Source organism: Musca vetustissima, unplaced genomic scaffold (assembly GCF_032173495.1).
Source record: "Musca vetustissima isolate MV318-11 ecotype Yass unplaced genomic scaffold, APGP_CSIRO_Mvet_v1 utg351, whole genome shotgun sequence".
In the NCBI taxonomy this organism is placed as follows: Eukaryota; Metazoa; Arthropoda; class Insecta; order Diptera; family Muscidae; genus Musca; species Musca vetustissima.
Window position 1 is genome coordinate 56,962 of NW_026879789.1, and position 27,985 is coordinate 84,946.

Consider the following 27,985-nt stretch of genomic DNA (forward strand, 5'->3'; position numbering starts at 1 on the left):
TTGAAATTGAATTGAAGTTTGTGGTATGTTGGATGGCTATCATGGAAATTTCTGTGTGTGCAAAACTGGGGGCTTGGCTAGAGAAACTAGATTAGGTAACAGCAGCACTTCAAGAGGTTTTGAGGTGGTAATGTAAGGACCTTTTTATTCAAATTTATTTTTTCGTTATTTAGTTTTGAATTAAATTAGATTTTATTGTGTATATTTTTAAGGACATTTATAGAAAGCAGGAATATTAGAGGTGTGGATTTAAAAAAAAAAATTAAGGACTATAGAGACTATTACAGGCTTGTATTTTTTTAAAAAAATATTTTTTTAAGGACTATAGTGACTATTAAAAATATTTTTTGTGGATTCTTTAAAAATATTTTTGAGGTCCTTCTAGAGGCGTGGATTCTTTAAAAATATTTTTTGAGGTCCTTCTAGAGGCGTGGATTCTTTAAAAATATTTTTTGAGGTCCTTCTAGAGGCGTGGATTCTTTAAAAATATTTTTTAAAGACTATAGAGACTATTAGAGGCGTGGATTTTTTAAAGAATATTTTCTCGGGGACTATTAGAGGCGTGGATTTTTTAAAAATATTTTTTTAACGACTATAGAGACTGTTAGTGGCGTGGATTCTTTAAAAATATTTTTTTAAAGACTATAGAGACTATTAGAGGCGTGGATTCTTTAAAAATATTTTTTAAAGACTATAGAGACTATTAGAGGCGTGGATTCTTTAAAAATATTTTTTTAAAGACTATAGAGACTATTAGAGGCGTGGATTCTTTAAAAATATTTTTTAAAGACTATAGAGACTATTAGAGGCGTGGATTTTTTAAAAATATTTTTTAAAGACTATAGAGACTATTAGAGGCGTGGATTTTTTAAAAATATTTTTTTAAAGACTATAGAGACTATTAGAGGCGTGGATTCTTTAAAAATATTTTTTTAAGGACTATAGAGACTATTAGAGGTGTGGATTTTTCAGAAATATTTTTTTAATGACTATAGAGACTATTAGAGGCGTGGATTCTTTAAAAATATTTTTTTAATGACTATAGAGACTATTAGAGGCTTGGATTCTTTAAAAATATTTTTTTAAGGACTATATACATACATGGGTCTTAAAGTAATTATAAGACATACACTGGTCTTAAAAAAAATTATGAGGCATACATGGGTCTTTTTTTTTTTTTTTTTTTTTTGATTCAATTCGAGTCTACACTAATTCAAGAATGTCCCTACAAAATTTCAAGTGAAAATCGCGAGAACTCTTGAAGATATAGCCGATTTATTGTGTCAACATCAAGTGACGGCTAAAGGGCTTCCCAAACTTTAAACGCGTTTTTTTCTTTTGCGAATGGCGGGCACGATAACTCAAAAACTAATAACCCAATCGATTCCAAATTTTTACACGTTTCTCTGTGAGTGTATAGCTATCGTATGAACTAGGATAAAGCCAATCGGTGAAGATCTTCCTTATTTTTTAACTTGTTTTTTTCAAAAATCGGTGATTTTCCAAAAATATTTTTTCAAAGGTCCGCCATTTTGTTAATTTTAGAGCGAAGTCAACAATCCTAGTTCATACGAGAGCCACCGTTGGAATTTTCGGATTCCGATGTTCCAGTGAGGAGTTATCATGCCCGCCATCAAAAATAAGGACTTCTCTTTAATTACAAAAAACAACAACAAAACAATTACATTTTTTTGTAAATAATTTTTCCTCTCTTTTAAATCTTCAAATGTATATGTGCAAAGTTACAAACCTTAACAAGCATTGGTATTGATTTACCAGCCCATTGAAAATCTTGAAAAATTAACATCGTGAATGGGGGGGAGGTTCTCTTAAACAAATTATAAGACATACATGGATTTTCAAAAAAAAATTTTATGGACTATAGACAAGCGTGATTTTTTTTAAATATTTTTTCAAGGCTATTATGAAAAAATTGTACTTAAATTGTATTCCCTTGCTACCTCTTGCATTACTTCCAAAATATACTAGTTTTGAGCATACCTAATATAAATCACATTTATTATAGCTTATTGATATAAATTGCATTTTGTTATTCAATATTCAAGTAAATCGAAATTGTATTCTCCCTACAAAAACAACAATCAATTGTTGTAAATATCTTATATATTTATTTTTTCTCCCCCTCTCTCTTTTTGCAGTCCCATCATTTGAATACCCCGCCACGTCCCATGTTTGTGATCATTAGCTGTGTCTGCTGTTTGCTGCAATCGTGCTCGGCCTTTATTATTTTGTTGCCCATTTGGTTTAATCGCCAGTGTGCCATAACATTTTTGAAAATGCAATTTTGTGTTTCGACGTCGAGTATAATGGTCATATTTTTATTGGGATTTTTGAAAATGCTGCCAGTGGTAAGTAAAATGTCCTTTTCTATGTTCTTTACATTATTTTCCTTGTCGTCGTTATTGTTTTTATTGGACAAAAACAACGACAATAACAAATTTATTGTAAGTAATTTATTGCAAGATAAGTTTATTAATGGTCTACTATGTTATAAAATAAAGTATTTTTCCTTAGATTTTTATTTAAATTTCTTATGACCCAATCTAAGGTTCGCAGGACACCATCTTACAATTTGTAAGGCAACCCAGAAACCTAAAGAAGAAAATCACTGCCAGCCAAATCCTAACAAAATTATGTAGTTTATTAGGCAACCAGCGTAGAGAAGAGTTCTTTTGGCCAAAACGAATACAACGTGCACAACAACAACAAAAAGGATTCTTGAAACAATTACTTTAAATTTATTATGGTCATAAACAAAACAATTGGGTACCAAATTATGAAACAACCCGAAAAAAGAAAAGCAAAAAAGTAGAAGAACTGATTTCGCTGTAAAATAAATTTTTATTTGGAGGCCAAGTTTAAGCGAAAGGTTTAAATGATACAAATATGTTTAACGTCGCATAAAAAAATAAATTATAGGGATTGTAGTCGGTGAGTCTGATTGCCTGCAATTGCAAATGTTCCAAAACCCATATGAATGAAAATGTTGCCAGTTTTTATACATTGACGAGCATGTGGTGCAACTTCAGGGATATGGATAAAACAAAATTAAAAAAAAAAAAACTCTAGAGGTCACTATTTCCATATCACTCGAGATCCATCCAACAATTGTTGTTATTGAATTCTGGCCGGTTTTTACTCAAACCCACAAGTTTATAAAAGCAGTGAAAGTTGGTTATATACCCACGTTTTATTATACCGATAGTTATATCTTGACAAGTTGAATCGATCTATCTATGTGTGTCCGTCCATCCGTCTGTCAATTATAATTTATAATCAAAGCGTTGAAAATGGGTATAAGCCCGAACCGGAAAAAATCACGCCGACGACTGTTCCGCATGAGCAAGTAGAAGGTCAATTTAAAGTGCTACACTGCAATTTGGTTACCCCAAGCCTTTGGAGAAATTGGAAAAACTAGCAATTGAATACGAATCATTATGCACTATGACAATTCTAACTCTCACACATCAGCTCAGATCAGCGGTTTTTGACCAACCAAAACGCGGCGCCCAATGATTTTTTTATTCCCGCAAATCAAGAAACAACTAAATAATTTGTTTAGTTCGGCCGTGCCATAATTTGTGTTCCCTCCGCCCATACATGGAAACTATGTTATTTCATTGAAGGGTAGTAGATTGTTTATGCTCTGGACTGGAATAATGTTACAAATGACTGGCACTCAGGTTGGGAAACTGGGATAGGAATTTCAAAACAATTACAATTAAGCGGGACGTTTTTATGGGGTCTATTTAAAAACATGCATCTATATTGAATTATTTCTGCAACGAAAATTTTGTTCACTAGGAATCAATTGTATCAAATTAATACCGAAAATAGAACAAAAGGTATGGAGACAAAGATGTTTTTCATCCTCCAAGGATTTCAAATACCCGAAATTAAGTTAATGTCACTTCTATGGGCATCTAAAACCTTAAAAATATGTTAGCAGACGCAACATCGCTCAGGAACAAAAAATCGACCATAAAACTGTTTTAAACTATTTACACAAAGCTGGATTCAAAAACAAGCTCGATGTTTGGGTCCAACACCAATTAACAGAAAAAATAGGAAAACGCTAGGCCACACTCATCTACAGTGACTCGTCAGAAACTTCGGGAGCTTTATTGGGAAGTTTTAATGCATTCGCCATACAGTCCGGACTCGGACTCGGACAAGTAATTATCACATTTTCCTGCCATTGAAAAACTTCTTTAATGATACAAATTGGTATCTAGGGAGGATTGTGAAAATCGACTACTAGAGTTTTTTGCAAATAGAGAGCACGACTTCTATGAAAGAGGCATTATGAAGTTACCTTTAAAATTGCAACAAATCATACAACAAAACGGTGCATATTTGGTCCAAATCGGACATGATAAATAAAGTCCAATAATTCGTATGAAAATAATGGATTTATTTTTCCCCAGCCTAATATATGTCAGTCCTTATTTAATTATGATGGAGGTACTAGACTTATATAGTCGATAATTTTACTAAATCTGCCAAGTTTCGACCACACAGGATTCGCCATTATCTTTTTGTAATGAACTCGGGGCACCGATATGCAATCAGAGGGCCGAATTTTAGATACCCTCCACCATAGACATACTGACAGGTACTTGAAATAAAAATATAGGAAACATACCAAAATGTGTACCTATACCAACATTCTTACAAACCGATTATGATTCTAAATATTTGCCCTAGACCCCATGTTTCTTTGGACCAAATTTGTTTCAAAAATTTTTGATTTCAATTACAAAGTAAATAAAGATGAAATTAAATTAAAACTTTGCCCATCTTATTATTTCTTCCAAAATTACTTCAAGTTCGAACATGGGGAATATCGGTCCACTCCCTCTGGTACCCCATATATACAGTTCATATATATATATATATATATATATATATAAGTTAAATTATCAAATCTTATGTTCTAGCTTTTTTTCGTATCTTCCGCAGATAAAATGACTACAACAGAGTCTTAGAACTAAACCCAAACACGGAAAAAATCATATAACTATTTTAATATAAAAAGGGGATTATATGGGGATGACCCCAAAAAGGTGGCGAATATTAAACATTTTTGGTAGGGAGATGTGTTACCATATACGACTACAACATACCAAATTGCGGCGAATTCGGTTGAATAACGCGCTCAAGAACTCCAAAATACCGAAAATTGGTGGTACCCTTATATGGGGTCTATCCGAAAAAATTAACATATAATTAAAAATTTTTGTGGAGAAATTTGGTACCTATTAGGAACTCAAAATACTAAATTACAGCCAATTCGGTGGAAAAATACGATCAAAACCCCCAAAATGCCTAAATATGGGAGCTATGCCTAAACGTGGACCGATATATCCCATCTTCGAACTTGACCTGCCTGCAGACAAAAGACAAACCTATGCAAAATTTCAGCACCCTATCTCAATTCTTCAGAAGATAGCGTAATTACTACAGACGGACAGACGGACGGACGGACATGGCTAGATCGTCTTAGAATTTTACCCTGATCAAGAATATATATACTTTGTAGGGTCGGAAATTAATATTTCGATGAGTTACAAACGGAATGGCAAAATTAATATACCCTCCATACTATGGTGGAGGGTATAAAAACAAAATTTTGAAGGAACTAGAAATTGGTTGCGGGTTCTGTCATTTACGGTTTCGAAAATTCGAAATTTTTTTTTGATTTGTTTGAATAAAATTTCAAGTTCAATTTCAGCGGTCTCTCAACAGTACTGCATATTTTTTCCTGGAACAGTGTTTTCACAATTGACGGTCATCATAACTCTAAATCTATAAATCCAATTGGTTCGAAATTTTAGCACCTTATGCTAAACGTACATACATATCGTTTGAACTAACATACATCCCATCCATAAGCTCTTCCTAGTTTCCTAGCTTGGTACGTGGTCGAAAATACGTTATTTTGCCCCAAATATTTTTCCTAGGTCCATCATGTTGTTCATTTTTGAGCTAAATTAATATCTTCCGTTCATACAAGAGCCAGACATATACTCTTACTAATAATTTTGGCAGTCGAATGTTCGAAGAAACCACGCCTTTCATCGAAAACAATAACTATTTGTGAATTACAAAAACCACAACAACAACATTTTGTCAATACATTGTCATCATGAGTTACAACTCTTCAACATAATATAGTAGGTTGAAAATTGTCGATATTTGAAATCGAAAATGGGGCGTCCCCTTAAATTCCGTATTTGTCTAATTTCAAATTTGAATCATTCCATTTAAATCTGGTGTAACATATATAAAAATTTCAATCCTTTTTTTTGTCCACCCCCACATTGAATATTATTTGATATTCCTATAATATTAAATACATTATCAATCAATTTCCAATGTTTGCGACTATATTCAAGCAACTTATGCCTTTAAGTAACCTCATGAAATCGCAAGTATTTTTCTGTTTTTATATACATATTATGATCCCGATGATGACGATGATTATATATAATGTTTATATTTACTTATGCGTAAATAATTATTTCATTATATAACAATAATAAGCTTATAATATGTTATGGACTCGTTGCGTTCTGCATGAATAACTGAGGGATAATCTCGAGATTTCATTTTTCCCAAGCACTGATGTTTACAAAGAAACTCTTTAATATTTAAATGAGTGTTTGATATCGTTTGAGAGTTTCTTCAATGTGCGGGTTTCCTGGTATCCAAACAAAATTAAAAAGTTGAAATTGTTTTTCTAAATATCCGTTCCTGTTCTGTGTTTTTGAAAGAAAACAACAAAGGAGTTGTTTAGTCATTAGCAATTTTATTAAAAAAAATTGCCATTTGTTTTATTAGAGTTTTGTTTGTTTGTTTAATGCCATTTCTGAAGGATAAAAGTTACTCGAACGCAAAAAAACACATCTAAATGAAGTCAGCAGGCGAATAAAAGAAACGAAATGCATACTTAAGAAAATTTCATTTAAGTTTTTGCAGTTGGAGTTTTTAGTTTGTTTGAGTGTGTGATTCTTTTTAATTTGCTAAGTCTCATATAAAAAGTGTGATTAAAATGAAATAGTTAACATCTGTGACTGGGCTTATGGTGTATGATATAATTATGCAAAACGATTGAGATGGGTATAGTTTTGTTATATATTTTATTTATTAGTTTTTCAATTTTCCATTGGATTTCATTTTAAAATATTGAACATCTTGTTGTCTATATATAGAATATCGAAAATATTGGATATTTTATTGAACAATTATAAAAGACTATGAACATGAAATTGGATGAAATAAAATATGTGATATATATCTAAATGTGAATCGACTTAGATCAATCGACTTCAAACAAATATCAATAGGACATCCGTTGGACAATGTCTGTACTTCTAAAAAATGCAACTACGTAATTCTATGCTCAATTTTGTACGTTGTGCAAAAATTGATGTCAATCTGACTAACATGAGGATTTTGATGTCCACTTTACTTAAAATCAGGCGAAAATATATGTAGAAGTTATATCCAAATATGAACCGATTTCAACGAAACTTGTCACAGGTTTGGTTATACAAATCGAATCGGACGAAAATATATATAGGAGCTATATCTAAATCTGGACCGATTTTCTCGAAACATGACAGACATCACTCTACGCTCAATTCAGTACGTGCAAATCGAAAGATATATAGGGACTTTTGTGCACCATTTACATGAAATCGGACGAAACTATATATGGGAGCTATATGTAAATATGGACCGATTTTCACGAAACTTGGCAGACATCATTCTAGGCTCAATTCAGTACGTTATGACAAATTTCGTGCAAATCAAAGATATATAGGGTCTTTGGTGCACAATTTTCATTAAATCGGACGAAACTATATATGGGAGCTATATCAAAATCTGGACCGATTTTCTCAAAACTCTGCAGACATCACTCTAGGTTCAATTCAGTACGTTATGCCAAATTTGGTGCAAATCAAAATATATATAGGGACTTTGGTGCATCATTTACATGAAATCGGACGAAAATATATATGTGAGCTATATCTAAATCTAAACCGATTTTTCCCAATTTCAATAGGGTTCGTCCTTGGGCCAAACAAATGAGCTGTGCCAAATTTCATCCAAATCGGATTATAAATGCGACCTGTACTTTGGTTACAATTTAACACCAACAGACGGACGGATATGCATAAATCAACTCAGAAAGTGATTCTATGCATATTCTCAAAAGGAACCATGGGTCTATATCGATTATTTTTATCTGTTACAAACATATGCACAAAGACATAATACCCTGTACCACAGTGTGGAGAATCTAATTGTCCACATCTAGAATATCGAAAATATTGGATATTTTATTGAACAATTATAAAAGAAAATTTTGATTTGTATAGGAAACAAGTTGTTAATATTTAAACGAAGTTTCTTCTAATTTATTTTTCAAATGTTGCGAGAAAAAATTTGTTTTTGGATTACCACCGATTCACTATCAAAGAGATTGTTGTTTATATAACATATCATTCGGCTGCCAAATAATTTTAAGGATGTGCAGCAGAATATCTATTCGAAAATTGCTATGAACCTCGCTAAGGAGTTTTTGAACATCATCAACGACACCGAGGTTACAACATATAAGTTAAAACTGGTGACGAATCATAGATATTTGGACCAATCAACCCAATGGAGATTATCAGAAGAAAAAATACTGGAAAAAGTACATTATGTTCGGTCGATTGAAATTCTGTGGTGCATCATGCATTCTGCCACAAGATCGTTCGATAAATATGGACTACAAAGTTGAAATTATGCGGTATTTCAGGGAAGGAATTCAATAAGAAACGAACAGTATTATAAGAAAATCAATCATGCATTATAATATTTAAGATAGGGCATTGAAATTTGCCACATATTTTTTTTATTTTAAGGAATATTTTCATAATCACATGCATACTTTATTTTTATACTCTCTACCATAGTATGGAGGGTATATTAATCAAAATAATCGTTTCCGACACTATAAATTATATATATTCTTGATAAGCGTAAAATTCTAAGAAGATATAAGCATGTCCGTCTGTCCGTCTGTTATAATCACTGTAGCGTCTAATCGAATTTAAATAGATCGCCCAAATTTTACACAAAGTCGTTTTTTGTATGCAGGCAGGTCAAGTTCGAAGATGGGATTTATCGGGCCAAGTTTAGGCATAGCTGCCATATAAGGATACTCCCTATTTTCGATATTTTGGGGTTTTTTAGCGCGTTTTGCAACCGAATTCGCTGAAATTTAGTACATTGGATTTTGATCGTATTTTTCCACCGAATTGACTGTAATTTAGTATTTTGAGTTCTTAATAGGTACCAAATCACTCCACAAAAAATTATGAATATATTTTTTCAGTTCTTTCGGACAGCGGTATTTTGAGGTTCATGAGCGCGTTTTTCAATCGAATTCGCTGCAATTTGGTATTTTGTAGTCGTATATGGTAACAAATCTCCCTACCAAAAAATGTTTAATGTTTTTTGGGGTAGTCTCAATATATAGTTATCTGATTTGTTTTGTCGTTTTGGGTTTGGTTCTAAGACACTGTTGTAATCGTTTCACCTGCGGGATAAAAACTAGAACGTAAGGTTCGATAATTAACTATAGCCCGCATTAAGGCCTAGCCGTAACCCTGTGTGGGAGGTACCAGAAGGAGTAGAACGATATTCCCCAACTTCGGACTTAAACTAAGTTTGGAAGAAATAATAGGATAGACAAAGTTTGGATGCAATCAAAAATTTTCTGAAACTGGTTTGGTCCAATGAAACATGGGGTCTAGAACCAATATTTCGATGAGATACATTTTCACCGTGTCAAAAGGTATACACCCTCATAAGCCATAAGGCTGAGGGTATAATTTTCCATTAAAAATTTCTCAAATTTGTATTTTGGTTTAAATAATCGGTTTGTAGAAATGTCTGTATAGGTTCCACCATAGTATGGGGGATATTCTGTACATCAGATTGTCAGTTTATACCCCATAAATTATGGAATTCTAAGACGATTTAGTCGATTTATCCATCTGTTGTAATCATTCATCCTTTGGAGAATATCAAGTTAACAAACTAGGTCAGGTTCCAAAATGTCTATATGGGCCTTCATTTAGGCATAGCTCCTACATGAAATCAATCGGCCTAAATTTGGGTTTTTTATGCATTATTTACCTAAAATCAGACGCAGCTATATATGGGAGCTATATCTAAATCTTAGCCGTTTTTCCCATTTTCAATTGGGGTTGTCCTAAGGCCAAATAAATGAGCTGTGCCAAATTTCATCAAATTTGTTAGAATTGTCGGTATAGGCCCACTTTTTGTTATGTTGCCCATATTTTCATTTCACGTAACTGGCATTATTCCTAATGTGGAGGGTATCCAAAGTTCGAACTTACATTTGAAATCGAGTAAATCATGCTCATACTGTGCTCATTTGCCGCAAGACATCTCCGATTTTATGATCATGACACCATATATTGGGTATCTGTTGTCAAGGTTTTAACGATAATATATGTAAAAGAATCAGATGAAGGAAAACCAGGGTGAGGTTCTATTATAAATCGATTCCACCAACTCTGAAGAGTTTACGAATGATAAAGCTTCTTTCATGTTGTTTCCAATAACAACAACAACAATTTGGTTGTAATTCTCAAACTCATAGAGATGCCTTTTGATGAGTGATATTGTTGGTTTTGGTTTATCGTCTTCGCCTGCCGGAAACTTCTGCTTGAGAATGGTTGCATTTGAGGTGCATTAAGAGATTTTAATTTTCTTATCCTCCTATTCAATACTTTTCACTCCTAACGTCAGATGAATATTTTTTGGTTATGTGACGGAACAGTCACTTCAAAACCTGATTTACCAATGAAACAGGCGAACATTTTTTTGAAATGTTTTTATTTTTTCGATAAACGAATTGAGATAGATCGCCAAAATTTTGCATAGAGTCGTCTTTTGTCTGCAGACAGGTCAAGTTCGAAGATGGGCTTTATCGGTCCACGTTTAGGTATAGCTCCCATATAAGGGTACCCCCCAATTTTCGGTATTTTGAGATTCTTGAGCGCGTTTTTCAACTGAATTCGCTGAAATTTGGTACAATGAGTTATTATTAGGTAGCAAATCTCTCCACTAAAAATTATAAATATGGGTCCACTTTTTCAGGTAGCCCCCATATAAGGGTACCCCTAATTTTGCGGTATTTTGGGGGTTTCATCGCATTTTTCCACCGAATTCGCTGAAATTTGGTACTTCGAGTTCTTATTGGGTAGCATAACTCTATACTAAAAATTATAAATATAGGTCTATTTTTTTCGGGTAGCCCCCATATAAGGGTACCCCCCAATTTTCGATATTTTAGGGTTTTTGAGCGCGGTTTTCAACCGAATTCGCTGAAATTTGGTAAATTGGGTTCTTATTGGGTACTAAAAATTATAAATATAGGTCCACTTTTTCAGGTAGCCCCCATGTAAGGGTACCTCTCAATTTCCAGTTTTTGGGGATTTTGACCGGATTTTTTCACCGAATTGTCTTGAGCGCGTTTCAGAATTCGCTGAAATTTGGTATTTTGTAGTCGTATATGGAAACAAATTTCCCCACCAAAAATTATTAATATTCACCCCTTTTTTGGGGTAGTCCTCATATAACCCCCTTTTTATATTAAAATAGTTATCTGATTTGTTCCGTGTTGCGGTTGGGCAGTCGTAACGGGGAATAGTCAATTTTTACCCTACAAAGACTATTTAGCCATCTGTTTTAAGCATTCCGGCTTCTAAAGATATTGTGATAATGAAAAGATATTGTGAAATAAATCGGCAGACATTTAGGTATCTCCTCAATATAGTGATACCTCCTGAAGAAAAGAATTGAGATAAACAATTAAAATATTTCAAAATTGGCATAATGTCATTAATTAGGCATTTCATATAATGATATCGATAATATTCAATTTTACACTATGTAATCAACATGATCTCCTAGGCATAGCCTCATATAACTATAATTATATAATTACAGTAGTTTGAGGATTTTTTCGATGAGCGAGCATCAGTCACGATTCAATTCATCAAACAGTACTTTGGGCTGATGCTTCATTGCTATTTTTTATCCTTAATTTCGAATACAATTTGTTTCAGTTCTTCCAACTCATATTTAATAATGTTTACCTATGACTTTAGTAGAGCTAAATTGACAGAATTTAAACTTTACACTCTATTAATTTTTCACACACATCTAAATAAATTGTTTAAATTCTTGGAAGTGTTTAATTAAATTAACTTCCAAATTTACCCCCTGCATTCATGTCAAATTTACAAAGTTTAAAAACCTGTCACAATCAAAAGTTGTAAATGTGGTTGAAAAGTTCATTATCATCATCATCGTCACCATCACATTGGAGTATTTAACTTTTGACCCCAAACGGTGAGACCAAATTGCAAATGTCAACAATTCTATGGCATGTTTCTCTAAATTGTAAAAGTTAACTTTTTGCATAAAAAAATGTATTTAGAATTTTGTTTGTTTGTGGCCACACAAAATCCATTTGAAAACCTACGCACACACACACACAAATACTCTCACAAATTCCCAAGATATTGTGCCAAATAATAATTTGTTTGTGATTTACTTCGCAAAACAAAATTAAAATTCAAATACAAACACAAAAACGAAATACATGAAATTCAAATTTTCTGCAACTGTCCCCAAGGTCAATGTTAAATTGAAATGAATGGAAAACGGAATGGTTTTGGGAATTTCTTTTGTTTTTCAACTTCGAATTTTACGATTTGTAATGGAAGAGATTTGTATAGCACAGCCCACCTCCATCAAAAAAAAAAAGTTCCCCCTGAATGAAATAAATAACATTTTTATATGCAAAATTTACTGAAAGGTTATTATTTTCCTGGGAATAGGTTTTGCCGAAACAATTGTAATTATCCTAGTTAGGGTCATAACTTTCCGAAGATTAAAAAATACCTAAACCGTCGCCTAAAGGGACAAATCTCAAGATATTTCGTTTTTCGTTTACTTCTCATAATTACCAAAAATGTCTTACCATTTAAATGCGATCCGCCATATGATTTCCCATTCCCCTCCTCCTCCCCCTTCTAAAACAAATAACAATCCGACAAATGTAAATTTTAACCTGTTGAAAGTTATTCATATGACCGAAAGCTGTACGAATTCCCAGATGTATTTGCAATGGATACTTTGCTGCCAGTAACCAAAAAAAAAAAAAACACAAAAAGAAAATATGTAAATGAAAATTAAATGTCAACAGATTTACAATTCGAGTAAAGGAGAAAAAATAAAAATTCAAAAGCACTCATCCACACAAATGTGACAAATCTAAATTTAACGTCTTGTCAACAAAAAGAATTTTAATTTTTATTCCTGAGAATTTTCAAACAACAGTTGGAAATAATCTGTTGAAAGCCTACAAAATTAACATAGTCAAATGAAATGGATTTTTCACTTTTTCCTGTTTTGGGGTATCAACATGTATTCTGACTTCGGAATTGGTCTAAGATTACAAAAATATGCAGATTTCTCTAGAGTTAAGTAAATGCAAGCAAGAATTAAATTTAAACCTGGGTTCGTAATACCTCGAATGTTGATTCTAGATCTCATTACCTTACGGTCGGAACTCATATACGAGGGCTACATCCGAACGCACACTGCAAAATTTCTACCCAGAGATGTTTATCCTTATAATTAGTTGGAAAATTAGGCTAGGACCTTCAAAATGATTTGCAACCTTTATATGATGGATATGAAATGGACTTGGAATGCCAACTTTATAGTGACTTCATTTCGAAATTGCGGTCAACGTTTCAGAATAGCGAAAATGAAGTAGTACCGGAGCTGTAAGGCGCCGGTACTACAACTGATATAACTCTTATTGAATATTAAGCATCCTTGGAAGAACATTCATTTCTTGGGACCCACTATACTATCTTCGGAAATGGAGTAAATCATGCTCATACTGTGCTCATTTGTCGGAAGACACTTCAGATTTTATGATCATAGCACTCTATCTTGGTTATCTGGTGCAAGGTTTCAACATAAATATATGTACAAGGATCAGCTGAAGGAAAATCAGGGTGGAAATTTTGAATCTTTTGATCCCCAAATAATGTCTTAGACCGAATTTAAAAAAATTAAAAGGTCAAAACGCAAACTTTTTCACTCTAAGACAAATCCCTCAACATTATCTTTAAGCGACTTCGACTTCAATTATAAATATTGCGTGCTCAATTTTGACTTCAACTGACATACTGTTTCTGGGTCAGAACCGATTTAAAGTTAATTTAACACATGCCATTCGAGATATATTCGGTACACCTTGTAAAATTTTTAGGTGTAATCGGACGAACATATATATGGGACCTATATCTAAATCTGAAACGAATTCAACGAAACTTGACACACGTTAGGCTATATTAACTTTAGTACGTTGTGCACATTATTGTGCCAGTCGGCTTAACTTTGTGTCTTTGGTGCACCAATTACTTAAAATCGGACGAAAATATATATGAGAGCTATTTCTACATTTGAATCGATTTCATCGATACTTTACACACGTTAGGTTATAGTAACTTCTGTACGCTGTGCAAAATTTTCTGTCAATCGGCCTATTTTTGGGTCCTTGGTGCACCATTTACTTAAAATCAGAGCTACATATATTGAAATCTGAACCGATTTTAGCAAAACTTGACATACGTTATATTACGGTAACTTCAGCACGTTGTGCAAAATTTTGTGCCTATCGGCCTAGTTTTTGGATCTTTGGTGCACCATTTACTTAAAATCGTACGAAACTATATATGGGAGGTATATCCAAATCTGAACCGATTCCAACAAAACTTGACACACGCTATACTATAGAAACTTCAGTATGCTGTGCAAAATTTTGTGCCAATCGGCCCATTTTTGGTCCGATTGGCCCAAAGACTATATAGGAGGTATATCTAAATCTGAACCGAGTTTTTCCAATTTAAATAAGGTTTGTCCTTGGGCAAATAAATGAGCTGTGCCAAATTTCATCCAAGTCAGATCATAAATGCGACATGTACTTTATTTACAATTTAACATGGGCAGACAGACGGATGGACGGATATGCATAAATTGACTCATAAAGTGATTCTATGCATATTCTCAAAACGAACCATATGTCTAACTCGTTTCCTTTCGCCTTTTACAAACATATGTACAAAGACATAGACCACAATGTGATGAAGGGTTTAAAAAATCTTGAATGAAGTGTTTTCTTCAACAGGAATCACATATGCCAACTTATAGGTACTTCAGATCAAATGAGCAAAATTAATAATTAATTAATAGGCTATCTCGAATATATAGATAAATTTCCCTGTTGCGGTCAAAAAAAAAAAAAAAAACAGCGCACCTTACAATCAATATTTGGAAAACGGACGAAAATGCTGTGATCAGATTCCAAGATAATTTTTAATGGTGGAACTGGATCCGGACAATATATAAGACGTCCACAGAACAAAAAATCTGATCCCTAAAACTATCGAAGAAAGTGGATCACATATGACGCTTTGAGCGTTTTTCTTGTACTGCGAAGTTAGACCTAGATATTATTTTATACACAATGGATGGCGATCAATGGTGCATCATATTATGCTGAATATGAAATGCATATAAAATAGAAATTTCAACCGGACAATGATCCAACTCAAAACAGTCAATTAGCAAAACAATTGTTTCAGGACAGCAATATAGATATTATGGAAGGGCCCGCGTAGTCACTGGATCTAAATCCGATTACAAATTTGTAGTTCAATTTCAGAAAGAAGGCCGTCATAGGTAAACCCATGAATAAAAATTTGTTTTGGAGTGACATTTAAGAACCTTGACTAAAAAGTCCAAGCGAAAGATGTAATAACTTAGTCAATTTAATGCAACACGATGTAAAGCAGTATTACGCACCAAATATTGTGCAACAAATTATTAAAATCCACGAAAATAATGTATTTTATCTCGGTTTTATATAAGAACCTAATATGAATTAATGTTATGTTTTCATTGTAGCTGCTATTTTATTTACACAATATTTTCAAAATACAAAACAGTCTGTTAAAATTACAAAATAGATAGCAATTGGTAACGTTTTAACTATAATCTGAACAAAAAACATTAAGCGATTTCAAAAGAAGAATATGGTTTTCTTCAGTAGGAATATTTCAATGCAATACGCTGCTATTATTTTGACCGCAGCTGCATATATATATATATATATATATATACATGTGGGTGCCACCCATCATTATCGCTTTATTCCAAATTACAGCCACATCGGTGGGAAAATGAGGCGTAAGCCCTCAAAATAACAAAATGGGTCAGTTCATTTATTTAGGAGCTATACTAAAACCAGTGAGCGGTGCCGACCATACGATACCCTACACAATTACCACGAAACTCTAACGTTCTGCGGATGTTTATTCCGAGCCTGGGCAATATTTCATGATATTTGCACCCTCTTGCCCGATTAGGGGTCAACAGCACCTCTTCCTTACAGTAACATATATTCCGATTATTACTAATATTCAGTACAGCCCTTTTTCGGCTTTTCGATTTCATCCCAAAATTTTTATCTGATCATCACAGAAATTTATATGCGTTGTCCTTGATCACAACTGGAATCTCATGGAAAATTCCAAACCGATCAGCGCTATATTCTGCCCTCTAGTGTGGTAATGGGTTACTAAATAATATCGCAGTACGTAAGCACCTGTAAATATTTAAGTGTATCTCCCACATCGGAGTACATACGACAATATAATTGGTATTAATTTAAAGTCCTTCAGGAGTAAATGTATACGCTATAGAATAAAAATTTTGTCATTTTTCACACAATAGTTAGGATCCATTTGATCCGCTAAATATTGACCGATCTTTATCAAAACATGCATAATTGTGGCCTCTGGAGCGACCAGAAAAACGGACAAAAATAATGTTTTTGGTCCATTTCATCACCTCAATATTAACTGATATTTTCCAAAAACAATAGGGGTCTTCATTGGCCAGAACTCATCCTACATACAAAATTTCGTGAAGATTGGTCCATGTATCGGGTTTACAAATTATAATGGACAGACGGACGGGCGGACACACATGTCTAGATCGACTCAACTAGTCGAGATATGACTATCAGTATACCGATCGTCATAAGGACCAATATTTCGCGGCGTTACAAACTTTTTTCTGACAACATAGTTGTGTAGGGTATAAATACATCGGAATTGCTCAATTTTGGTAGGAAGACGTGACACCCTATGAGAACCTGAGAAATCGGTTAAAAAAACAGTTATGAAAATTGAAAAAAATACCGTAATTTAATCAGATCTTGTACCCAGTGAAACTTGCCCAAAACTTCAAAATGCAGTGTGTTATATGGAGACTATCCTAAAAATTGAACCAATATTGATCATACATGTCTGGCTCTCGTATGAACCAGGATTATTGACTTCGCACAACAATTAACAAAATAGCGGAACTTTTAATTTTTTTGGAAAATCTCATATTTTTGACCACAAAATAAGTTAAAAAATAAGGAAGTTCTTCACCGATTGGCTTTATCCTAGTCACTTAATGCTAGCACAATAAATCGGCTATATCTTCAAGAGTTCTTGAGATTTTTACTTGAAATTTTGTAGAGACATTCTAGAATTAGAGTAGATTCGAATTAAATCAAATTTGACACCTAGAATGGGGGGGTCCCCTTAAGATAGATTTTCTCCCGGAAGTGTTTGTAATTTGGAAAATATGTTTTCCGAGCATCGATCAATCCTCCCTATAAGGAGGGACATGACCCATTTTGGTAGTCCGAAGTGGCTGTCAATTCCCTTTTCCGTATTCGTGGTAAATAAAAAACTTATTTCCACAGAATTTTTTTTTCAATTTTTTATGATTTTTAAATCACTGACATACAGGTTCGGTCGGGCCTGACTAACATTTTACTCGTCTTTTTTTAATATTATTTTAATATACTTATTTTTATTTTTATAGCTAATAATAATGAAAACTTCCTCAGATTTCGCGAAAAAAATATTTCGATGTTTGAATTTTCTATACTTGTTCATAACTGCGAGCCACTGTAAATCAGTATTACAGTGTTAAATTCTCTATGTAAATGCTGTGTCATATATCATTAAGCCTACGATAATGTGTTTCTTTTTACATACATAAATGTTTATTTGGGATTTCATTAAAATTCCATTATATTTTAAGATATTCAAGAAGAAGAATACAAAAGAAATAATTAATCTCTTAAAGTGCAAACATAATTATTTGTATGTTTTATTAATTTCATTAAAAATGACACAAATCGTAAGTCATTTATATGAACAAATATTTGTTTGTTACATATGTATGTCACAGTTCGTATAATTGAATTCTTAAATGACACAAATCTGTGAAATGTAAATTATTTTAATCATGTGTAATGTGATATTGTTGGCACGTGAAAAAAAAAATAGAAGCAATATAAGAAATGTGGAATAATTATTTTCAAGGAGGTCAGAGAGGATGTTGGATTATGGCTTAATATTCAAGTCGTCGCAGAGTAAAATATCTATTGAAGTGTGGGTAACAAAATCGTTCAAGATTTATTAACATAATTTTTGAAAAAATGTCGACAATCTCACGAACAAAAAAACGAAAGATTCCCAACACACTTTCTACAAAAACCGCTGAAGGTTTAATCATCATTTCATTACTAATGAACATTTCCCTTCTTTCCAAATTCTCCATTTTCCACGGTTAATAAAAATTTAGCACATTTATATATCATTTTCCATCTCTATATAATATACTCTTTCATAATATCTATGTCATCTTTACGAATATAATAAATTGAACATAATTTTAATAAATAAAATAAAAATAAATTGACTTATCAACAATCCTTTCTATATATCATCTTGGTCGCCTTTATTTATCGATTGCCATTAAATGGCTAGGAGTTATTTCCTTTTCTTTTTTTTTTTCATTTTATCGCTTATGAGCACATAAAAAGGGGAGGAAATAAACGTTAATGATGTAAACGAAGCTATTAAATATTTCCTAAGGATTATATATGTGAGGTGAACATTGTTGTTGTTTTTTTTATATCGCAATTAAATGATAAGTCTCTTACAAGGATGTTATCAAAAGAAATAGGTTTATACGAAAGTTAAAGTAAAGTAATGACCTTTACAGTTTTTTTTTTTTTTTTTTTTTGTAGAAATGGTAATAAAGTAAATTTTTCTAGTGTATTTTTGAAATAAATTAACAGCTTGTTAACGATAATTTTATTTTCAAAATAAAAAATTGTAAAGTAAGGAACGTCGGACGGGGCCGACTATATGATACCCTTCACAACTTTGGGTATATTCAACAGATGAATCCTAACAGACGTCGCATTTTTAAAGGACCACTAAATTGAAATTGGATCAGTGAACATGTCATTCTGCAATCGATACTACATTTGTTATTTGGTCAGATATAGAAGCTATATCTAAATCTGAACCGATTTCAGAAAACTTAACACACATCATTCTAGACCTAATTCATTACGCTGTGCCAAATTTCGTGCAAATCGAAAGATATATAGGGACTGCACCATTTACATTAAATCGGATGAAAATATATATGGGAGCTATATCTAAATCTGAACCGATTTTCAGGAAACTTAACACTCGTAACACACAACATTATACACCTAATTCAGTACGCTGTGCCAAATTTCGTGCAAATCGGATCATAAATGCGGCCTGTAATATTTTTTACAAAAATACATGGACGGACGCACAGACGGACATGCGTAAATCGTTTTTGAAAGTTATTCCATGCACATTCTGAAATCTTTTAAAATTGCATGTCGATCGGGCAGTAGAGGATTCTTGTACGGTACGGTTTGTATGAAATCGATCAAACGTATGTGTGGGATCTATACGAAAATCTGGACCTATTGCGCTGTCCAAAATTGTATCTCGATCGGAGAAATGTTTATTATTTGGTACATAATTTGCGTGAACTCAGACAAAAATAGATAGCGGTTATATCTACATCGGACTATATTTTACAAAATCCAATACACGTCCAATTTGGTATGTTGTGCACAAATTCGCCCCAATCGGACAAACTTTAATTATTTAGTACACCATATAGATGAAATCGAATGAAAATATATATAAACCGATTTAACTGATTCCATCTTTACCCAATACCCTTTGCAATATTTCATGTAAAGCGAACAACCATAGGCTTTTCAATGCACTATTTGCATTAATCGAACGAAAATATATATGGGATCTTTATCCAAATCAAACCCGATTTCAAAACTTTCTAGAATCAACTAATTTCTATTACAATTACCTGTACTTTTAATTTTAATTTTCTAATATTTTTTATTATCCTTCTCTATTTTACCCCTTTTTAGAACTGGCAACCGGTAATTAGTTCATCATTGGCATCGTTACTTCTCCTGGGTATCTCTACACTAATTGCTATTGCATTAGTGATACACTCGGAATTGGTACCCAAAAAGGTAATCCACCAACAACAGCAACAACATCACCATCAACTAAATAAGAAACCCGCAACGCCAGCAGCAACAACAACTACAACAACACCAGCTGCTACCGCCACTAACATAATGGCCACAGTGGCCGGTAGTGCAACGCCACCACAACAAAAAACAACAACTGCAGTACAAAAGAAAACCAAACATTCAACAAAAATGGACCAAGAAAAGGCCACAACACCATTGTCGTTGGCCTCGTCATCATCAGCATCTGCAACATCGGATTCGCTGGCCAGCAGCAATAATATAAGTATCACCCAAATAAGTGCCACGACAACACCAGTCCATAACACACGCAAGGATTCGGAGGCATCGCGAGGCAATGATGGTAATTCGCAGCATACATTACTAAGACGTTCAGCATCGGCTCTATTAAAGCCACCGGCAAGATTCAGCAAGACAACGACACGCGGCAGCGGCAGTGGTAGTGGCGGAAAACAAATGACAATGGCCGCATCTGGTGTTAGAGGAGCCATTGGCATTAGCTGGCTGCTGCCGTTACTGTTTGCGATAACATCGCCTTTAATTTGTACAATTAACGGTAAATGGCCACAAAACTGGTGGTTGGAAATTATGAGCCATTCCATGAATTCTGGAGCAGTAACTGCTATGGGAACAATGACAACAACAGCTGCCACATCGGGAGTTGGCGGTTATAGTACAACAACTACATCCGCATCTACAACGACAACAATTACAGATGGTTTTACACAATTACGCAATCATTTCAGCACCACCGAGCCACCTTTGCTAACGAATGGTGATAGTGTGTTGGAATTTAATACAACAACCACAATGCAAAGTGCGGATATGGCAACAATTACTGCCACATCGTATAGCTCAAAAGCTGCCACCTCCCCGGCAACAACCTTCTGGTCGTCATCCTCAACACGCCCTCAAAATCCTCATATATCGCTACACTCAATGTTTAACATGGATCACAATGAAGATATCTATGCAGTGGGTGGTGACCCGACAATATCCTCCTCCGCCACTTCTCCTGCAATGATTGGACCATCTATGAGTTTTATTTTATTTCTGTGCGTTGATATTCTGTTCATTTTGTTGTTTTTTGCTCTATTTGCGATTTTAATCAAAAAACTTTTATGGCTGTGGCATAAAAATCGTCGTGGCACAAACAATGCCCTAGCAGTGCCACAACAGTCATCAACACCACCATCAATACATCAACAGCATCAACTGGATAAATTCAATACAGCCATGCGACAAAGGTAGGTGTGAATGCATGTGTGTGTGTGTGTGTTGTGGAAGAGTGCGGGATAACACAGTAAACATTTGAATACTTAAAACCAAATTTAGGTCCTTGAAAACAATATTTTTTTTAAATCCATTCCTATCTGAAATCCTTGAAAAATGTTTTAAAATATATTTAAAAAAAATACACACCTGTTAATATGTTGGAAAATATATTTTTTTAAAAAATCCATGTCTGCTATTATCCGTCAAAAAATATTTTTAAAAAATCAACGTCTGTTATTATCCGTCAAAAAATCCACGCCTGTCTGTGGCCCATAAAAAATATTTTTAAAAATACACATCTGTCTGTATTACTTAAAATCTGTATATGTTTAAAAATATTAAACATAGGACATGTAGAAATATAAAAAATCCACCCCGGACTGGTATTCTTTGAAAATCTTAGGCTTTGTATGTCATTGACACATTGTTCTCTGGGAAACCCATACACACAAACAAACTTTATATTATCCTTTGTTTATAGTTATTAACTTGAGCACTTACTTTGACGTAAATAAATACAAAATATTACAATTTTTCTTTATTCTCTTTTGACTGCTCGTTCCGTTTTGTTCGTCATATTAACCATCCACCCCTTCTCCATTTTACAGAATTGGTCTGTTGTATCGAACTGGCTGCCTGCTGTTAATCAAACTTTGCACCGATGCTCTATTCATTGTATATAGTAATACAACAACAATAACGCTGGAAACATGGTGGTGTTATCCTTTTGGCATATCGTGTATATTGATGGTAAGTCCTTTATAAAAAATTAAATTATATTCAATGGATCGGTTAATAGCATGTATGTTGCGACATATATGAATTACACCAACAAAATATATGGATTTTCATCTATTGAAATTTCTACTTTCCTAACTTTAAGTGTTGGAGGCTTTTAGGAAATAAAATAGAATGAAATCTGTAAGATAGGAAAAATAAAATTTAGACAATTATTCAATAAAGTTAATAATTCAGATCTGTTAGTCCTACTATACTTATATCAGGATGGAAAAGCATTCGTAGCACATGTGGTGCAACTGTAGCATGCAAATTGAAACCTTTACTATTGTGTCGCATTTAACTCTCTCTCCAAATTCTAAGGACGAAATTTTATGTAAATCGGAACAGATTTCGATAAAATTGAAAATACGCCATTCTGGACTCAATTAGGTAGGTAAAATTTGGTCTTAATCGTCCAATCTTTGGGAGTTTGGTTCTCTATATAGATAAAATCGAAACAATGTATGGCATCTATATCGAAATTCGAACCACATTCCAGAAAACTTAGTACATTGCATGCGAGGATCAACTCGGCACGCTTTACAAAATGTCATATCAATTATTGAGTCATCCCATTCTGAAACTAAATGCGACCTTGGTCGAACATTAATTTTTGAAGAATTTGTCTATCCAGTTTTAATTAAAATATTCACATCTGCCACAGCACTATAGGAAATTTGAACAGAAGGCCTATTCTGCAACTTTTACCAATAGTACCGAACTCCACCGTTCAGAACTCCTCAACAGCAGCCCAATATGCAGCATCTAACATCACACGTTGCAAGGCCTTCGAAGTCATACTAAGTTTTTTCCTGCGACTTCCTGCCACTCTCGGATTTATGGTAATTTTTTTAAAACATGCTTTTTTAAGGGTTTATTCAAATCAAAATTAAAAATTTGTGAATTTTGTTGACATAATTGATCAAATATGACTTGGAATAGATCACAGCATAGCAGATAAGAACAAAACAAGTTCAAAATGTCCGTCCTATGGTTCCTGAGTAATGGGTGTGAGTATGAGTGTATTTAAGTAAGCTGCTCCAAACATTGATTTGAAACTCATGCACTGAATATACACTTATTCCAAATGTCTTTTTAAATAAAAATTGAAATTACATCGAAATCGGTTGTAAGAGTCTTCTCAAATACCCTGAAAAAATACCATTGGTCTAACATTCATGAATACACGGTTTTACCTACATTTATGCTTTTCGCTATAAACAAATTACAACAAAATTTCGTCATTAACACCAAACATCAACTTATACGAATACAGTTTGTCAGTTTGTTACATGCAAGGATTCGATGTTTGGAATGTATATTGCACATTTCATACCGACTGGTTAAATTAATAGCTCCGATCGGCCTCTATTCGAACAGAAGATGGCACGTATCATTACAGATTTGAAGGAAGAAATGCATATTATTTTTGACACACCTAGGTCAGTATCTGGAACAACAAACGATGGCAATTTTTTATGGCTTTTTTTAGCCAACCTGGCTTGGCATCGTCGATAACTGGTGTTGATGAAAAAATAATTAAAAATTTTAGTATCATCTTTTCAACCATGGACTGTGGATATGCTATTAACGCAGAGTCATTTAAAAAACTTACTGAGGAAACATTTATTCTTTTCGTGGAATTATATCATTGGTTCTAAATGCCTTCAAGCATACACGAAATATTACTGCATGGAGCTGATGTAATTAAATGTGCAGCTTTGCCCATAGGAATGTTGTCTGAAGAAGCCATGGAATCCAGAAATAAGGACTTTCGGAACTGCAGGGAACTACAGGGAACTGTACCCCAGAAAAATTAGTCGTGAGGAAACAATGAGGGATCTTTTCAATAGGTTGCTATTTTCTTCTGATCCAAAAATATCAAGTTTGTCTCGTAGTACACCTCTTAACCATCGATATAGTGAGCCACTAGCTGAAGAAGTCCTTAAACTACTGGAGGATCCAATGCTACCAAATAATTCAGATCAAAACTCGGATTCTGAATGTGATTAGTATTATTATGTAATGCCTAAATTGTATAAAATTATATAGTTTAATGTTTTAGATATATAATATTAACAATAATAAAGATACATATAATAACAATAGTGTTTGCACTTAACCCACTTTTTACCCTCCAAATGTTTCGGAATTTTTAAAAGAAGCTCCTATTTTAGGAGTACTATTAGTTATAACGAAAACTGTTGCTTAGTAATAAATGTTTAAAAAGCTTCAAAATAGTAAAATTACGTTTTTTTCTAAAAAAAATCGGCGCTTAGTGGGTTAAAAAAAAATTAAAATTAAAATTAAAATAATTAAAATTGTCCATCTAAATCTATTCTTATCCAAAATATCGATAAACATACAGTAAAAAATCTACTTATATTTTCTGCGCGCTAGATCTGTCAACTGTGTTATGTCAACTGGCAGCCAGTCATTTCTCTTGGCTCAGACCAAATCCCCATAATCGCCTCATAAGCAGGCCGCCCTGGTAAGAAGGGTGATAGGACCTCTGTCACATTTAACGACGAAATTGTAACTGATCCGAAGAGATGCGCCAGTCATTTTAATCGACAGTTCGTCGAGCATCTTGAGAGCGACAGGGCGACACAAGAGTACTATGTCGTATAAGATTTCTTCCCGCCTAGGAAGTACCACCACAGTTTACAATGGTTGATGTTGTATGTGTCATTCGTAAGACTAAGTTATCTAAAGATTAAACAGCTGGACGAATCCGAAGTTGAATACTTGACCAAAGTCCTCCATTTGTCGATAGCATCCCACGTCGTTCCCAAAGCTTGGATAATGGGCAGGGCTACAGAAGCCTTGGCAAGGTGAATCATACAGGCCGATTTCACGAAGACTAGCAAAGACTCTTGAGGCATTAATCCTCCCCAGCATTAGGGAAAGTTATCCCGTTGCTATCCCAGGAACGTACGCATACAAAATACATACATACACCCCCCGAAAGAAAAACTTGGTGATGTGAGGCCATCTCTCATTTGCCCTCTAAACTGCAGTATTTTGGATATGTTATATACATGTTCCACCTTACTATGCGTCGTCGATATCGGTCCGCGGTTTTGGGTTCTTAGATTTTAAGAAAATTCTCCATTAAAAATTCTGCTATTAGTATTTGGTGTACATTATGGTTTACAATAATCACTTCGTACAATTGTCGGTATAGGTCCACTTTTTGGTATGTTCCCTACTTTTTCATTTCAAGCAACTGTCGGGTCGAACTTAACGCTTTTTTCACTTGTTTATTCTGAAGTTAACTACAACAAATTATATAGTTAATTACAATAGCAAAAACTATAAAATGAATGAAAAAATAATTGAATAAAAATTTATATATTGGTTTCGAATGACAATATCATGTGAAGGTTAAAAAATGTACAGCCAAACATAACAAATATTTAATTCCACTTGATCGTAATGCTGTTTTTATTATATATAAGCCATAATGACTTATTTTTCAATAACTATAAATAAAAAATGCACATGCACATATTCTATAGGTCGGATAAGTATTGACATTATGTCTTATTCCTATCCCCAAAACACTTTTGAAGTGCGTTTTATTGTATTTGGTACGAGCCAAACGATAATTCAATATCATCACCAAACTGATCTGACAGTGATATCACGATTATAAAGAATCATTTTCTACTCTTTCAATGTTTTTCTCGCTTGCTTGTGTTCCTTAAACCGGCCTTTACAAAAACGGTAATACCTTAACCGGATTTCTCAGCTTTCATTAAACTGGTTATACCGCAATTGAGCTTGTATTGGAATAACGATGGAAAATAACGATTATTTGCTGATCGTAGGTACACATAGTCCTCATATAAAGTTGTATAAGTGTTGACATTGTGTATACGGCGTTAATGCTTTTTGCATTCATTTTGAATGTTTATTAAATTTGCGAAGCGTTTTCGTTAGCCTTAGAATCTAAGGATCTAAATTTTTGGTCACAATTTCCTTCGGCTGTATTATGAATTCTTGCCAAAGCGTCGAAAGGTTGTGACATAATGTTACTTTTAAGTTATACGAAGTTTTTGATTAGTTCTCTATAGGGATCCCCTTAGATCGTATAAGTATTGTCATTATGTGTACGCCCATGTTGTCTATTAACAAAAAAATCTATATAAATATATTTATTACATACTTAAAATTGAACAACATTTTTTAACACTAGAAAGACGGGAATTTTGTATATACCTATATTGCCTAAAATCGGTCAAAATGACTTCATTCTGAAAAAATGTTTATTTTGTAAAGAATTTTTTTTAAACTTATTTATTAATATTTCTTACATTATTTACAATCATACAAAACGTTGTTATTATTTGTTTTATGGGGAGGGCTCTCGAGTTTCCCTTTATGAAAAATAAGAACGCGGACAAAATGTTAAAAAAGAGGAAGTCTTTACTCTAAGAGTGAAATCGAATGGAAATATAAAATTTATTTTTCTCGATTTGTGTGTTCGTTTGTGTTTCTAGAGTATCAAACTGTTTTCGATGTTGTTGTAGTGATCTTGTCATATAAGAAATTTACTTTATACAATAATAAAAGTAGTTTGATTATTTAATATTTCAAAAAGGTCAAAATTACCGCTTTTAGGCAATATAGGTATAACACATGTGAATACGGGGAATGAAAGAGGGGAGGAAGCAGCTTCTATGATTAATAAACGTAGTTCTATGTGGTACAAAAAGTCACCAAATTTTAAAAAGCTGGGTCATAATATACACAATTGTTTTTGTACTTGAAATTGAAAAACAGTCAAAATGACTGCCTTCGGCTATCTAGTGTTAAACTACTTGAGATACTACTTCAAACAAATCCTGTATGGACTTTTTAAACAATTTCTATAATTTTGGTTAAGAATACATTTATATTACTTATACGACCCCTTGCCTCAGTTAGAAACTATAAAAATACTTGTCTTCATATAATAGACTTCCTTATAATTTTTAAAATTTACACAACAATTAAATTAAATGCAAATGCTTATAATAACTATTTTGAAACTCTTACTTTTCACAGTACAATATATAAAGCAGCACATTATTTCATAGTTCATTTACTTGGAAAAACATATGAAAACATATAAAATTTGTTTTTATAATACCAACAAAAAAATTCTCAACTTTCGTATGAAGGGAAATTGAAGAAAATAGTAATGTAAGCCAAAAACCAAACAGTGTCAATGTTCGGTACATTGCTCTTTAATATTTCTTTTTTTTAATTTTTTTTTTACTCCTCAATAGAATTTCTTGCATTCAAGGGTGGTTGGCCTTTTTT

General features: G+C 33.3%; 1 protein-coding gene across 1 annotated transcript in view; it reads left to right on the forward strand.

Moving 5' to 3' along the window:
- Positions 1-27,985, forward strand: part of LOC133324946 (uncharacterized) — a gene marked incomplete at its 5' end in the record, with an annotated part of 107,649 nt that overhangs the window by 44,276 nt on the left and 35,388 nt on the right. The window contains 4 exons of the mRNA XM_061533768.1: positions 2,160-2,369; positions 20,492-21,787; positions 21,830-21,867; positions 22,504-22,645. Of these exons, the coding sequence (XP_061389752.1) occupies positions 2,160-2,369; positions 20,492-21,787; positions 21,830-21,867; positions 22,504-22,645 (1,686 nt within the window). The remainder of the gene's footprint in view (positions 1-2,159; positions 2,370-20,491; positions 21,788-21,829; positions 21,868-22,503; positions 22,646-27,985) is intronic.